At 43.8% G+C, this 13,793-nt stretch overlaps 1 protein-coding gene across 3 annotated transcripts in view; it reads right to left on the minus strand.

The window, feature by feature from the left end:
- csf1rb (colony stimulating factor 1 receptor, b) overlaps positions 1 to 13,591 on the minus strand; it is a 29,121-nt gene extending 15,530 nt beyond the window's left edge. For all 3 annotated transcript variants that reach the window (XM_026182185.2, XM_026182186.2, XM_080307688.1), the window contains exon 1: positions 13,499 to 13,591. In XM_026182185.2, coding sequence (XP_026037970.2) covers positions 13,499 to 13,550 — 52 coding nt within the window. In that variant the 5' untranslated portion in view covers positions 13,551 to 13,591. The remainder of the gene's footprint in view (positions 1 to 13,498) is intronic.
- Positions 13,592 to 13,793: the final 202 nt, after the last annotated feature.

The raw sequence follows: 13,793 nt of genomic DNA on the forward strand, positions 1-13,793 counted from the left end.
GCACAACAATGTAAATCTCAACACACACACACACACACACACACACACACACACACACACACACACACACACACACACACACGTGTGGATATATACATGGTACACATGGATACACAAACATACACAAAGCTGTGTAAACCAACCATAAATAACCAATCTAAATCTTATATACATAAACTACAGGATGACAGAAAGGAGATGAAGTGGAATGAGTACTACAGAACATAAGGTGCAGCTGCAGTCTGGCAGTGGGAGCAGTGTGGCAGGTCAACTGTTTAGGAGGGAGATGGCGAGGGGAAAGAAACGGTTCCTGTGTCGGGTGGTCCTGGTCTGCAGGCTTCTGTACCGTCTGCCAGAGGGCAGCAGGTCAAAAAGTCTGTGTCCAGGGTGTGAGGGGTCTGTGATGATCTTCCCTGCCCGTTTCATGCTTCTTGAGAGCTGTAGGTCCTGGATGGAGGACAGGGGGGTGCCGATGATCTTTTCTGCTACCCGTGCAGTCCGCTGCAGGCTGCTCCTGTCCTGTTTAGTGGCTGCACCATACCAGACTGTGATGGAGGAGCACAGGACGGACTCAATGACTGCAGTGTAGAACTGGATCAGCAGCTGCTGTGGGAGACTGTACTTCCCCAGTTCTCTCAGGACAATCGGCACACACTGCAACGTGTGCTTCATAGGGGCAAACACAATAGGAAAAAATGTATTTTAAATAGAAAAGGCGGACTGAGTTTGGTGTCACGTTTAACACTTTATGACCAACCACAGAGCTCTTTGCATCTTTACATGTTTACATGCTGTGAAATGCTGCAGCAAGAGTCCTGACAGGGACTAGAAAGAGAGAGCAGATTTCTCCTGTTTTGGCTTCCTGTTAAATCCAGAATTCAAAATCCTGCTCCTCACATACAAGGTCTTAAATAATCAGGCCCCATCTTATCTTAATGACCTTGTAGTACCATATCACCCTATTAGAGCACTTCGCTCTCGCACTGCAGGCTTACTAAAGCATATAGTTAGGGCAATAGGTGGCAGCAGATGGCCACCCCTCCCTGAGCCTGGTTCTGCTGAACCTTTGTAATTGTCCGAGCTCATCCACTCCACACCATGGAATCCTCGACCACCTTACTGAGGGCTGATCATCTTCACTAACCTGCCAGCAGTTGTTTTCCTCTCCTTTGAGTGGCGATATCACTTGGCGTTCGCTCTCTCTGCGCCTGTCTTTATCCTGTCTTCCTTCTCTCGCCCCAACCGGTCGCAGCAGATGGCCCCGCCCCTCCCTGAGCCTGGTTCTGCTGGAGGTTTCTTCCTGTTAAAAGGGAGTTTTTCCTTCCCACTGTCGCCAAAGTGCTTGATCATAGGGGGTCATATGATTGTTGGGCTTTTCTCTGTATGATTTATTGTAGGTCTACTTTACAATATAAAGCACCTTGAGGTTGTTGTGATTTGGCACTATATAAATGAAATTGAATTGAAATACAGTTATACCCTCGCTACAACGTGGTTCACTTTTCATGGCCTAGCTGTGTTGCTGATTTTTTTTTTTGGTTTCATTCTTTAATACTGGACTTATTTTTCTATGAAGGTTTGAACTTTGAGAGTGTTTAAACATAGGAAAAGTGTGAAAATGTTGATGAGAGAAGTGTATAAAGTGTGTAGTGAGGGGTTTTACAGCCTTAAAACATCTGTAATAATTGTAAAAAAATAAACATTGCAGATTTCACATATTGCCAGTTATTTTTAAAATGTAACTCCGGCGACATACGAGGGGTCACTGTAATCACATTTTGAGCGGTTCAGCTTTGTACAACCTTCATAACTCAAAGTGTGAAAGAAGTATCTACATAAAATGCTAAAAAGTGAATAAACCACACAAAACAATGTCCACACTTTTAAGCAGAGAAAGTTTGATTGTTCACCACTTCATTTTTATAAAATGTAGCAAAACCAAAAACACAATGCAGAACAATGAATGTGATCAGTGCCGTGACACAGGCACAGCCTCAGGGGGCTGTTTCCTGCACAGGTGTGTTCCCAGACCCTGACTCATCCTGGTCTCCGACCCAAACACCACCGACACCACCCAGAGACTCAAAACAAAACTGAGCGGCGAGTGAAACAGGACGTGAAGCCGAGGCCCGCGGTCACACGATTTACACGAACATCACCTGCTCGCCGTCACGAACATAGCCTCATGTCCACAGCCTCACGTCCACCGCACGTTACAGAACATAGTAATTATAATTCAGCACTGATGATTTTACACATCTGTCTGTATCACACCTGTGACCCAAGAACAATGCAGTGATTCAGGCTGGAACAAAGACTGGTGTGTATGTGTGTGTGTGTGTGTGTGTGTGTAGATTCCACTTCATACAGCATGCCTCATTCACAGCAACACTTTCTCCTATGCTCGCTAACACTCACATTGATACTCTGATGGAGGCATTGGAGCAACTCAGGGCCCATATCTTGTCCAAAGATATTTGGTGTGCAGACTGGAGGGAGCCAGGGATCGACCCACCGTTCTGCTCAGTGGATGACCTGCTCTATGTCCTGAGCTACAGCCACCCTGTAGCTGTGTGTAAGTGTGTGTGTGTGTGTGTGTTCTGTGACTGTTTGTTAAGTTTCAGGTTAACATCTGCTTGTGCCTTTCAGTGCTGATGGAGTTTTTCCAGATGTGCTGCTTAGATTTTCTCCGTGTGTTTTACAGCCTGACAGTGTACACCACCTCAGCTCTGCTCATTTAATCTGACACTCAGGGGTCAGAATATTAGGAACACGCCCTGATCCAGCAACTCCGGCCTGCTGGATCAGGGCGTGTTCCTAATATTCTGTCCTAATAATCGAGCGGTGCTCTGATCGATAAACAAAGAAGGACATTTGTCAAGCTTCATGTGACAGTTGGAGACTCACATCATCGAGTTTCGCAATCAGAGCGAAAAAACAAGAAGTGAAACTTTGAGCGTGTGTGTGTGTCTGTTCGTGTGTGTGTGTGTGCGTGGGTGCGTGTCTGTGTGTGCGTATCTGTGTGTGTGTATCTGTGTGTGCGTGTCTGTATCTGTTTGTGTGTGTGAGTGTGTGTCTGTGTGTGCTTGTCTGTATCTGTTTGTGTGTGTGCGTGGGTGTTTGTGTGTGCGTATGTGTGTGTCTGTTCGTGTGTGTGTGTGTGCGTGGGTGCGTGTCTGTGTGTGCGTGTCTGTGTGTGCGTATCTGTGTGTGCGTGTCTGTTCGTGTGTGTGTGTGTGTGCGTGGGTGCGTGTGTGTGTGTGCGTATCTGTGTGTGCGTATCTGTGTGTGCGTGTCTGTATCTGTTTGTGTGTGTGAGTGTGTGTCTGTTTGTGTGTGTGCGTGGGTGTTTGTGTGTGCGTATGTGTGTGTCTGTTCATGTGTGTGTGCGTGTCTGTGTGTGTGTGTCTGTGTGTGCGTGTGTGTATCTGTTTGTGTGTGTGTCTGTTTTCTCCTCTGGCTCTGAACTCTGAACAGCGCCAGTGTTATTGATCATTAGTGTAATTATCAGCTGTCGTTTTGATAATGAGTCATTATTCATCTCCAGCTGGATAAAAGCTGATCACAGATCAGATTTACAGTCAGATGTTGTGTGTGTGTGTGTGTGTGTGTGTGTGTGTGTGTGTGAAGGTCAACACACACTCGCACAGTAAAAGCTAACCCTGACAGGAAGTAGAATCCTTCCTGAAGTCTGCTGGTAAAAGTGTTTTTAAACCACACCAACATCCACAGATTGGGCAACTCCAGAGTTTCTGCAGATGGTGTCTCACACCACCACCACCACCACCATCATCATCATCATCACCGCTAACAAAGTTGGATTCCGTTCTTACACCAAACACAGCTTAAAGCAGTGTAAAGAATCAGAATCAGAATCAGAATCAGAATCAGAATACTTTATTGATCCCTGGGGGAAATTATTTTTTGTTACAGTGCTCCATTTTAAACCAACATTAAGACAAGACAGACAATACGCTAACTAAGAATAGTACAATATATACATATATATACATACATACATACATACATAAGTCACTTATAAATAAATATTTGGAAAAGAAACATGTGTAGTTGTAGCAGCAAACAGTGTGTTAAGTGGATGCGTTGTACAGGGAGATGGCCACAGGCAGGAAAGATTTCCTGTGTCGTTCAGTGGTGCTTTTCGGTAATCTCAGTCTCTCACTGAACGAGCTCCTGTGACTGACCAACATGTCATGGAGTGGGTGGGAGGTGTTATCCAACATTGTCTTTATCTTGGACAGCATCCGCCTCTCCGACACCACCTTGAGGGAGTCCAGCTCCATCCCCACAACATTGCTGGCCTTACGGATCAGTTTATTAAGTCTGTTGGCATCTGCGACCCTCAGCCTGCTCCCCCAGCATGCAACAGCATAGAGGATCGCACTGGCCACCACAGACTCATAGAAAATCCTCAGCATTTTCTGGCAGATGTTGAAGGACCTCAGTCGCCTCAAAAAATAGAGACGACTCTGGCCCTTCCTGTAAAGTGCTGTGGTGTTTTTAGCCCAGTCCAGTTTATTGTCAATGTGTACTCCAAGGTATTTATAGTCCTCCACAATGTCAACACTGACCCCCTGGATTGAAACAGGGGTCAAGTGTTTCCTGGTCTTCCTGAAGTCCACGATCAGTTCCTTGGTCTTTGCCACGTTGAGCTGCAGATGATTCTGCTCACACCACGTGACAAAGGAGTCGACCACAGCCCGGTACTCTGTCTCATCATCCCTGCTGATGCATCCAACCACCGCAGAGTCATCAGAAAACTTCTGAAGATGGCAGGTCTCTGTGCAGTGGCTGAAGTCTGTGGTGTAGAGGGTGAAGAGGAAGGGGGAGAGGACAGTCCCCTGTGGTGCCCCTGTGTTGCTAATCACCTTGTCAGACACACACTGTGGGAGACGTACATATTGTGGTCTTCCTGTCAGGTAATCAACAATCCAGGACACCAGAGAAGCATCCACCTGCATCGCTGCTAACTTATCACCCAGGAGGGTCGGCCTGATGGTGTTGAAAGCACTGGAAAAGTCAAAAAACATGACCCTCACAGTGCTCGCCGGCTGGTCCAGATGGGTGTAGACACGATTGAGCAGGTAGATGATGGCGTCCTCTGTTCCGAGACGAGGCTGATAAGCGAACTGAAGGGGATCCAGATGTGGTCTTACTATGGGTCGCAGCTGGTCCAGGATGAGCCTTTCCAGGGTCTTCATGATGTGGGAGGTCAGTGCCACGGGCCTGTAATCCTGGGGGCCACTGGGACGAGGCGTCTTTGGTACAGGGACGAGGCATGATGTCTTCCACATCACCGGGACCCTCTGCAGACTCAGACTCAGCATAAACAGTTTATGAAAGACTCCACACAGCTGGGGGGCACAGGCCTTGAGGACAAGGGGACTCACTCCGTCTGGTCCAGCAGACTTGCCTGAGTGAAGTCTCCTCATTTGCATCTCAACCTGGTATTGAGTGAAGGTGATGGGTGGGGGAGGGGTGTCAGGAATCTCACAGGAGGCAACATGTGAAGAGAGAGGCTGGCACAGTGGTGTGGCTCTGGATTCCAGGCTGACTGCAGGTGAGGTTGTGGGGGTGGGAGCAGACACTGTGCTCCCACCCCCACAAAGCAGCTCCGCACTGAGCGCGCTCTGTAACGTGAAATCATTTGGTTTTTCATCGAGGTTGGAGCAGCCCCTCCTCTCTGGTATAAATGTGAGTTTGGACTGGTTTTACTGGTTTCCTGATCTGAAGGTTTCACTGAGCCTCAGCTCTGAGGACTCGCAGACTTCCTTTAAACCGCTTCTTCACACTGGCTTTTCTTACTTCGATATGATGTCATCATTTTACCATCACTTTGACGGCTTGCTCTTGACGTTTCTCTTTACTTTGATCCTATTTAGTCACCAGCTGTAGTTAAAGGCCACGTGTAAATTATTCTTTACAGGCTGTGCCCCGCCTTCGTCTGACTATGATGAAGCTCCACAGGTGAGCTCGGCAGGTATGGAAATAGCTGTGCAGTTTGCTGGAGCTCACCCCCACTGGGCAGATACATTTGTGCAGGTGATGAAGAGCACACGCTGCCTGCTCTTTTAAACCCCACTGCAGAAACAATAATGATGCCTGTTGCCTAGCAACCTGCGCCATCTTATATTAAAGAATACAAACTGATCACAAACAAGCAGCTGCAGCAGAGATGACACCTGACGAACTTTTTATCTAATTTTTTGGCACGTTGAAATGAATGGACCACATTACAAGTGTGGTTGCCAGTTTAGCTCACCAGGGTGAGCCATGTTTTAGCTCAGTGAGATGAGCCGCCCTTCTGAGAGGGCCGGGTTCGAATCTTGCCCATGCCCATTTCTTTTCAACAGACAGTTCAACTTTTCACCTCTTTTCAGCAGAAAATTCTGCTTCTTCATCTCTTTTCAGCAGATTCCACTACACAGCATTCACACTGCATTTTCACAGGAAATGCAGCTTTTTCTAGTTTACTTTGACTTTCTTTTGTTGGTTTTTGTTTATTTTTCTTGTGATTAGTTTTGGTTTTATTTGCTTATTTTTTGTAATTCAGCTGAATTTCTTATTGTGTGAGTCTTTTTTTGTGTTGGTTGTTTAGATTTATTATACTTTATTTATTTATTTACTTCTTTTCAGAAGTAAAGTTAAGTTTACATTGGTGTTCTAGTTTAGATTAGTTTATTTGTTTTTTTAACCTTTATCTTACTTTGAGCTGTTCTTACTTCATTTCAGTTGAATTGTAGCGTTTGCTTTCATACTTTAATTTACTCCATGTTGTTTGTGTTAGTTTTCATTTACTTCAGTCTCGTTTAGTTTACTTTTTAAAAAATTGTTAGCTTGCTTTTGCATTATGATTTGTTTTTAACTGTGGTTCATGTTTACGTTGCTTTTGTTTAACCTTTTGTTACTTTAGATTTCTTTGACTCTTTTTAGTGCAGTCTAGTTTTAAAAGACCTCAGCAGCTTTCACTGCATCTGAAACTTGGTATCTCCACCGGGCCTCTTGTTTCAGGAACAGAAAGTTGGGTGTTTGTCAGAGAATTAAAGTCAAACACGTCAAACTGAACTGTCTCTTATTTATTTATTTATTTATTTATTTATTTATTTTTATGGTCACATTTATGTTACCAGTGACTGATCAAAGACTTCTTACATCAATGAGTCTGAATAAGATTTAAAGGGAAAAACACAAGTTTGTTCCATGAAGAGCTGACCGAGGCCGCTGTCCTCTCAGAACTGAGAGGTCAGGAGAGTTTGTGTGGACGCAGAACTGAATCACACCGCACAGACGCTCCAGTAACCCCTGACAGCAGACACACAAACGTCAGAAACACAAACGTCACAAACGTCAGAAACACAAAGATCACACACCCAACGTCAGACACACAAACACACAAACGTCAGACACACAAACATCAGAAACACAAATGTCACACGCACACAAATGTCACACACAAAAACACACAGACGTCAGACACACAAACATCAGAAACAAAAATGTAACACACAAACACACAAACGTCAGACACACAAACACCAAACATCAGAAACACAAACGTCAGAAACACAAAGATCACACACCCAACGTCAGACACACAATCACAGAGACGTCAGACACACAAACGTCAGAAACACCAACGTCACACACCCAACGTCAGACACACAATCACAGAGACGTCAGACACACAAACATCAGAAACACAAATGTCACACGCACACAAATGTCACACACAAAAACACACAAACGTCAGACACACAAACGTCAGAAACACAAACGTCAAACACACACAAATGTCACACACAAAAACACGCAAACAAACACACAAATATCAGACACACAAACACCAGAAATACAGACTTCGGAAACACAAACTTCAGACACACAAACTTCAGACACACAAACATCTGACACGCAAACGTCAGACAGAAACATCAGAAATACAGACTTCGGACACACAAACATCACACACGCAAATATCACGCACACAAAGACAAACAGGTCAGATACACAAAGTCAGACACACAGACACACAACCTTCAGACACACGAACATCAGAAATACAAAACGTTGGAAACACAAACTTCAGACACTCAAACGTCAGACACACAAACTTCAGACACACAAACTTCAGACAAACAAACTTCAGACACACAAACACCAGAAACACAAACTTCGGAAAAACAAACTTCAGACACACAAACATCAGAAACACAAACTTCAGACACACAAACACCAGAAATACAAACTTCGGAAACACAAATGTCACACACACAAACATCAGACACTCAAACGTCAGACACAGAAACTTCAGACACACAAACACCAGAAATACAAACATCAGAAACACAAATGTCAGAAAACAAACGTCACACACACATACATCACACACACAAAGGCAAACAGGTCAGATACACAGAGTCAGACACACACACACAAACTTCAGACACACAACCTTCAGACACACGAATGTCAGACACACGAACGTCAGACACACAACCTTCAGACAAACAAACGTCAGACACACAAACTTCAGACACACAAACTTCAGACACACAAACTTCAGACACACAAACTTCAGACAAACAAACATCAGACAAACAAACATCAGACACACAAACTTCAGACACACAAACTTCAGACACTCAAACGTCAGACACACAAACATCAGAAATACAAAACGTTGGAAACACAAACTTCAGATACACAAACGTCAGACACACAAACTTCAGACACACAAACTTCAGACACACAAACTTCAGACAAACAAACATCAGACACACAAACTTCAGACACACAAACTTCAGACACTCAAACGTCAGACACACAAACATCAGAAATACAAAACGTTGGAAACACAAACTTCAGATACACAAACGTCAGACACACAAACTTCAGACACACAAACTTCAGACAAACAAACATCAGACACAAAAACTTCAGACACACAAACTTCAGACACTCAAACGTCAGACACACAAACATCAGAGACACACACTTCAGACACTCAAACATCAGACACACAAACTTCAGACAAACAAACACCAGAAATACAAACTTCAGAAACACAAACGTCAGACACACAAACTTCAGAGACACAAACACCAGAAATACAAACGTCACACACACATACATCACACACACAAAGACAAACAGGTCAGATACACAGAGTCAGACACACAGACACACAAACATCAGACACACAACCTTCAGACACACGAATGTCAGACACACAAACATCAGACACACAACCTTCAGACACACAAAACATCAGACACTCAAACGTCAGACACACGAACATCGAAATACAAACTTCAGACACACAAACATCAGAAATACAAAACGTTGGAAACACAAACTTCAGACACTCAAACGTCAGACACACGAATGTCAGACACACAAAGACAAACAGGTCAGATACACAGACACACCAACATCAGACACACAACCTTCAGAAACACAAACTTCAGACACACAAAGTTCAGAGTGAGAAGATCCAACCAAAACCTCTCATTGAGTCAACGATCAACAATCAGTAATGATTGGCTAACAGCTTGTGAGGTCGTCAGACCGAGCGGACATACGAGGTTTTCACTGTTTGGAGAAAGTGCTGCAGTTGGGAGGTTTCAATGGGGGGGGGGGGGGGGGGGGGGGGGTGTGCTGAAACCTCAGAGAGTCAGGAAACACATTTTCTTATTTTTACCAGAGACCACAAATACACACACGCACACACACAAAGGGACTGTGTGTCTGTGTGCGTGTGAGGGTCTCCTCTGTCCCACTTCCTCGTTTTACTTCTCCTTCTCTGAGGACTCTGTGGGAGTGGGGTGGAGGCCATGGAGGAAGCGATCACCACATGTTTACGCCGCTTGGACGCGACTCAGCGGAGTGTCACAGCTCAGCGCTGCGTTTAAGGTCACAACAAAGAGCTGGGAAATGATTGTCCTCTCCTCTGAGGGTGGAGACTGAACACACTGAACAATCACACACACACATACACTGCTGCACTTTTGTTTGATTTAATAAAATATTTAAAAATTAAAACACATTAAATCACAGATCACCACGTGTAACACCATCACGAGTCACAGCACACGGATGAGATTTATTGATTTCAGTGGTTTGTTTCAGCATTTTTGTACTTCATCAATCTGTCTGTGTGTGTGAGAGTTTCTACTATCAGAGTAGAAACTGATCTGGAGTTTCTACTAAAACGTTGGAGGTAGTTCATAAGAGATCACAGGACGAACCTAACCTCAGCAACAGGACTGCTCTCAGCATCGACCAAGTGTGTTTAAACTGTGTCTTCATTCCACCTACTTCACATACAAGGGTCAGTTTTACAGGCAGAAACATGGGTGTGCCATGGGCTCCCCAGTTTCACCCATCGTGGCCAATATGTACATGGAAGAAGTGGGAAAGAGGGCTTTGCTATCCTACCCTGGAACACCACCAATCCATTGGTTCAGATATGTGGATGACACCTGGGTGAAAATCAAATCTCAGGACGTTCCACATTTCACGGATCACATTAACTCAGTGGACCGACTCATCAAATTCACCAGGGAGGATATGAAAAGTGGCAGCTTAGCCTTCTTAGACTGTGAGATTTCCATCAGTAATGGGGGACATCTAAAAGCTGACGTGTACCGTAAACCTACACATACGGATCAGTATCTAAGGTTTGACTCTCATCATCCACCGGAGCACAAACTGGGTGTCATCAGGACGCTACAACACAGAGCGAACACCATCCCCACAGACACAGCAGCCAGGGAGGCAGAAGAACATCAAATCAAGGAGTAATACAGCCCATTGTTGTCTGTGAAGGTTCTCAGTCATCCAGGTCATCGTAGTTTAGGGAGCTTGGAAAGAAAAATGTCTGGACTTCTTTAAGTTTCTTGAAGACGTGTCATCCAAGAAGCTTCTTCAGTTGTAGGTCAAATGGTCGAGAGTCCCAGATTTAAGTCCTAGAGGAGTGTCCCCCAAGGGTGTCATGAATCCCCTGTTGATCCTCTACATAATTGCACAGGTCAAGGTGTGAAAGTAAGTGTAGGTCACAATCAGCCAACGTTGTTTGGCCATTGTCCAACAGTGCTACTGGTTTCAGTCAAACAAATGTCCTGTTTAAAAGGTTGGAAACCTGCAGACAGCTGAGACTGAAGAAGTCACCTGATGATGATGATGAAATGTTTCTCAAACTGAAAACATTCAGATGGACAGAATCCGCTTTCTGTGCTGACTCCAGGTCAGTTTAACCCTACTGTAGGAGGCTGTGTGAGGCTCTGTTTAACATCCATGATGTGCAGGAGCACAGATCATAATGCACAAAGTGCATTGTGGGTAAACGCTCAGGCTTGTACCAGCATGTAAGACAGGTGTCTGCTCAGCACAGGTGAGCACGTGAGGGGTCTGCTTTACTCTACAGCATTTATTAGAGAAAGAAACATGTATAAAACTAACTATTCTGTTTTTCTTTATTCAACTGATAATAAAGCAAAGTCAGAAATTGCTTCAGTGTCTAAAGAAGAGGCAGCTGATTATTGATCACTAATGTACTGATGTATTGATTGAACATCTGTAGGCAGGTGCGACTGCTCTTCCTGTCAGCCATGAGGAGTTCAGGGTCTGGATAGAGGTCCTGGTCCCGCGTTTCTGTGCTGTCTGTGTCTGTGGGCACGGTAGTGTGGGTGTGTGTCCTTCAGCTGCTGAAGCACAGCAAACCCTCCAACCTTCTTCAGGTTTAAGGCGGTGCTTACTGCTTTACAACTCACTTAAGTTTGCATTATTAGGGGCGTGGCCTCGTCGACTGACAGGTGGATGGTGACACAGGTGACTGCAGCTGCTGGCTGTCTGCTAGCTTCACCTGAGCAGGACCTCTGAACATGTTTGTGCTGCTGGAGCATTTTAATGACATCATGTGACCAATAACATGGCTGTTGTGAGGGCACTGTAATAACAGAGGACTTAGCTGCAGGTTACTGATTAGCAGGTATTCTAACAGCTGGAACATTATAACTTTATTTAAAAAAATAATTATAGAACTTGAATTATAAATTTTACAAAAACGAAGCAGCAAACAAGGGAAGTGAAGAAGACACAAACACAGAAATCACTTCAACTTTCAGCAGAACTACAGACCACGCTGACAACACTCCAAGCATCATGTTCATGGAAATCACCGTTTTCAGGTAGAAGCGCTGACAATGATCCAATCAGAATCCAGAGGACAAAAGCACTAAACATGACCTCCTAAGGACTGTGACACCCCCGCCACGTGTACGTTAACCACCGCTGCACAGACACGTTATTAGTAACCTGGGTCTGATTCCACGACATCATTTAAAAAGGAAAATATCAGACGTTAAAGCAGCCGTGCTGTTCCAGCCGTGACCCGGTGACCCCGGTTCTGACTGAAGCTCTGTGCAGACGCTGCTGTGCACATTTGCTTCCTGTGGTTCAAACAGCAGTTTAACTGTCCACAAACTTTTGTCCTGCGAGCGCTCTGAAAGCAGCGCCTGGTTTCCTGCTGCTGAATGGCTCAAAGCCACAACAATAAGAGCCTGAGGTCACATGACCCACGCAGTTGGTCAACAAAATAAAAACTTTTTACAGCAGGTTCACGAAACAAAGAGCAAAACACGTGTTTCATGTCTGATATTATATTAAAATCTTTTCTCTTTCAGAGAAACAAACCATCAGAAAATATAAAAATGATAATTTATAAAGTACTTATTAGTTAGAAATATTAAAACATCAATCTGAGCAACAAATCAGCCATTTTCATTCCTGTTGCTCCAGTGTTATCTAAAAGAATAATATACATGTGATAATTGTGTAATAAACATGTAATAAACTAATGACACCATTACCAAGCTGTAATAACATAACAAAATCTTAAAATAAAATGAATCCTTTAAAACCTGAACCATGAAATAACTGCCAGAAGTCTTTAGTTTTTTGAACTTTCAGACAATATATATAAAAATATATCAAACTTTAATTTGTATATAAATGAATTTTCAGTTGCACCATATTTGCTACATAAGCCATATTTTTGCAATTTAGTCATTAAAAACGTGTCATGTATAATGTTTTGAGGGTAAAACAAAGTCACACTGATGATGTAGAAGTCTCAAAAAGTCACAAAAACACATGAATCAGATACGATACGCCGGGCTTTAAAGAGTAAAATGTTAATTTCAGGTCATGAAAAGATTAAATGTGTCGTAAACATTTTTAATAAAATATTTGTTTTGTTCATTGAACATCACTGATCGATGTTTGATTAAACAAACAAGCTTCCTGATGTTATTGATTTGATTATTAATAAGTGATGTTACTAATGTAACTGTGATCTGAGACCAGTTTCAGGTTTTCCTTTTCATCACTTTGAATGTTTCAGAGTCTTGTTTCTGTTGTTTATTTACAGTTTGTTTTGGTAAACAAAGAGTAAACATAAACAGATTTGTTTTCTTACCTCCTGCAGAGCGGCTCAGGGCGATGAAAAGCAGCAGACAGTGGAGCCACATCTCTCTCTCTCGCTCAGTGTTGTTGGAGCTGAAGTCAGAGTGAATCTGACTGAATGAGTCCAACTTCCTCCTGAAACACCGAGCGCTCAGCTGCCCCTCCCCTCCTCCTTGCATCCAATCACAGGAGGGGCTCAGTCCTCTGAATTTGATCCACAGGTAACTTCAGCTGGTTTCTGTACTATCAAATTGGTTCACTTCTTACCTGGACCATCACCATGGTAACTGATGCTGCAGACCTGACTT

This window comes from Astatotilapia calliptera, chromosome 10 (genome assembly GCF_964374335.1).
Source record: "Astatotilapia calliptera chromosome 10, fAstCal68.1, whole genome shotgun sequence".
In the NCBI taxonomy this organism is placed as follows: domain Eukaryota; kingdom Metazoa; phylum Chordata; class Actinopteri; order Cichliformes; family Cichlidae; genus Astatotilapia; species Astatotilapia calliptera.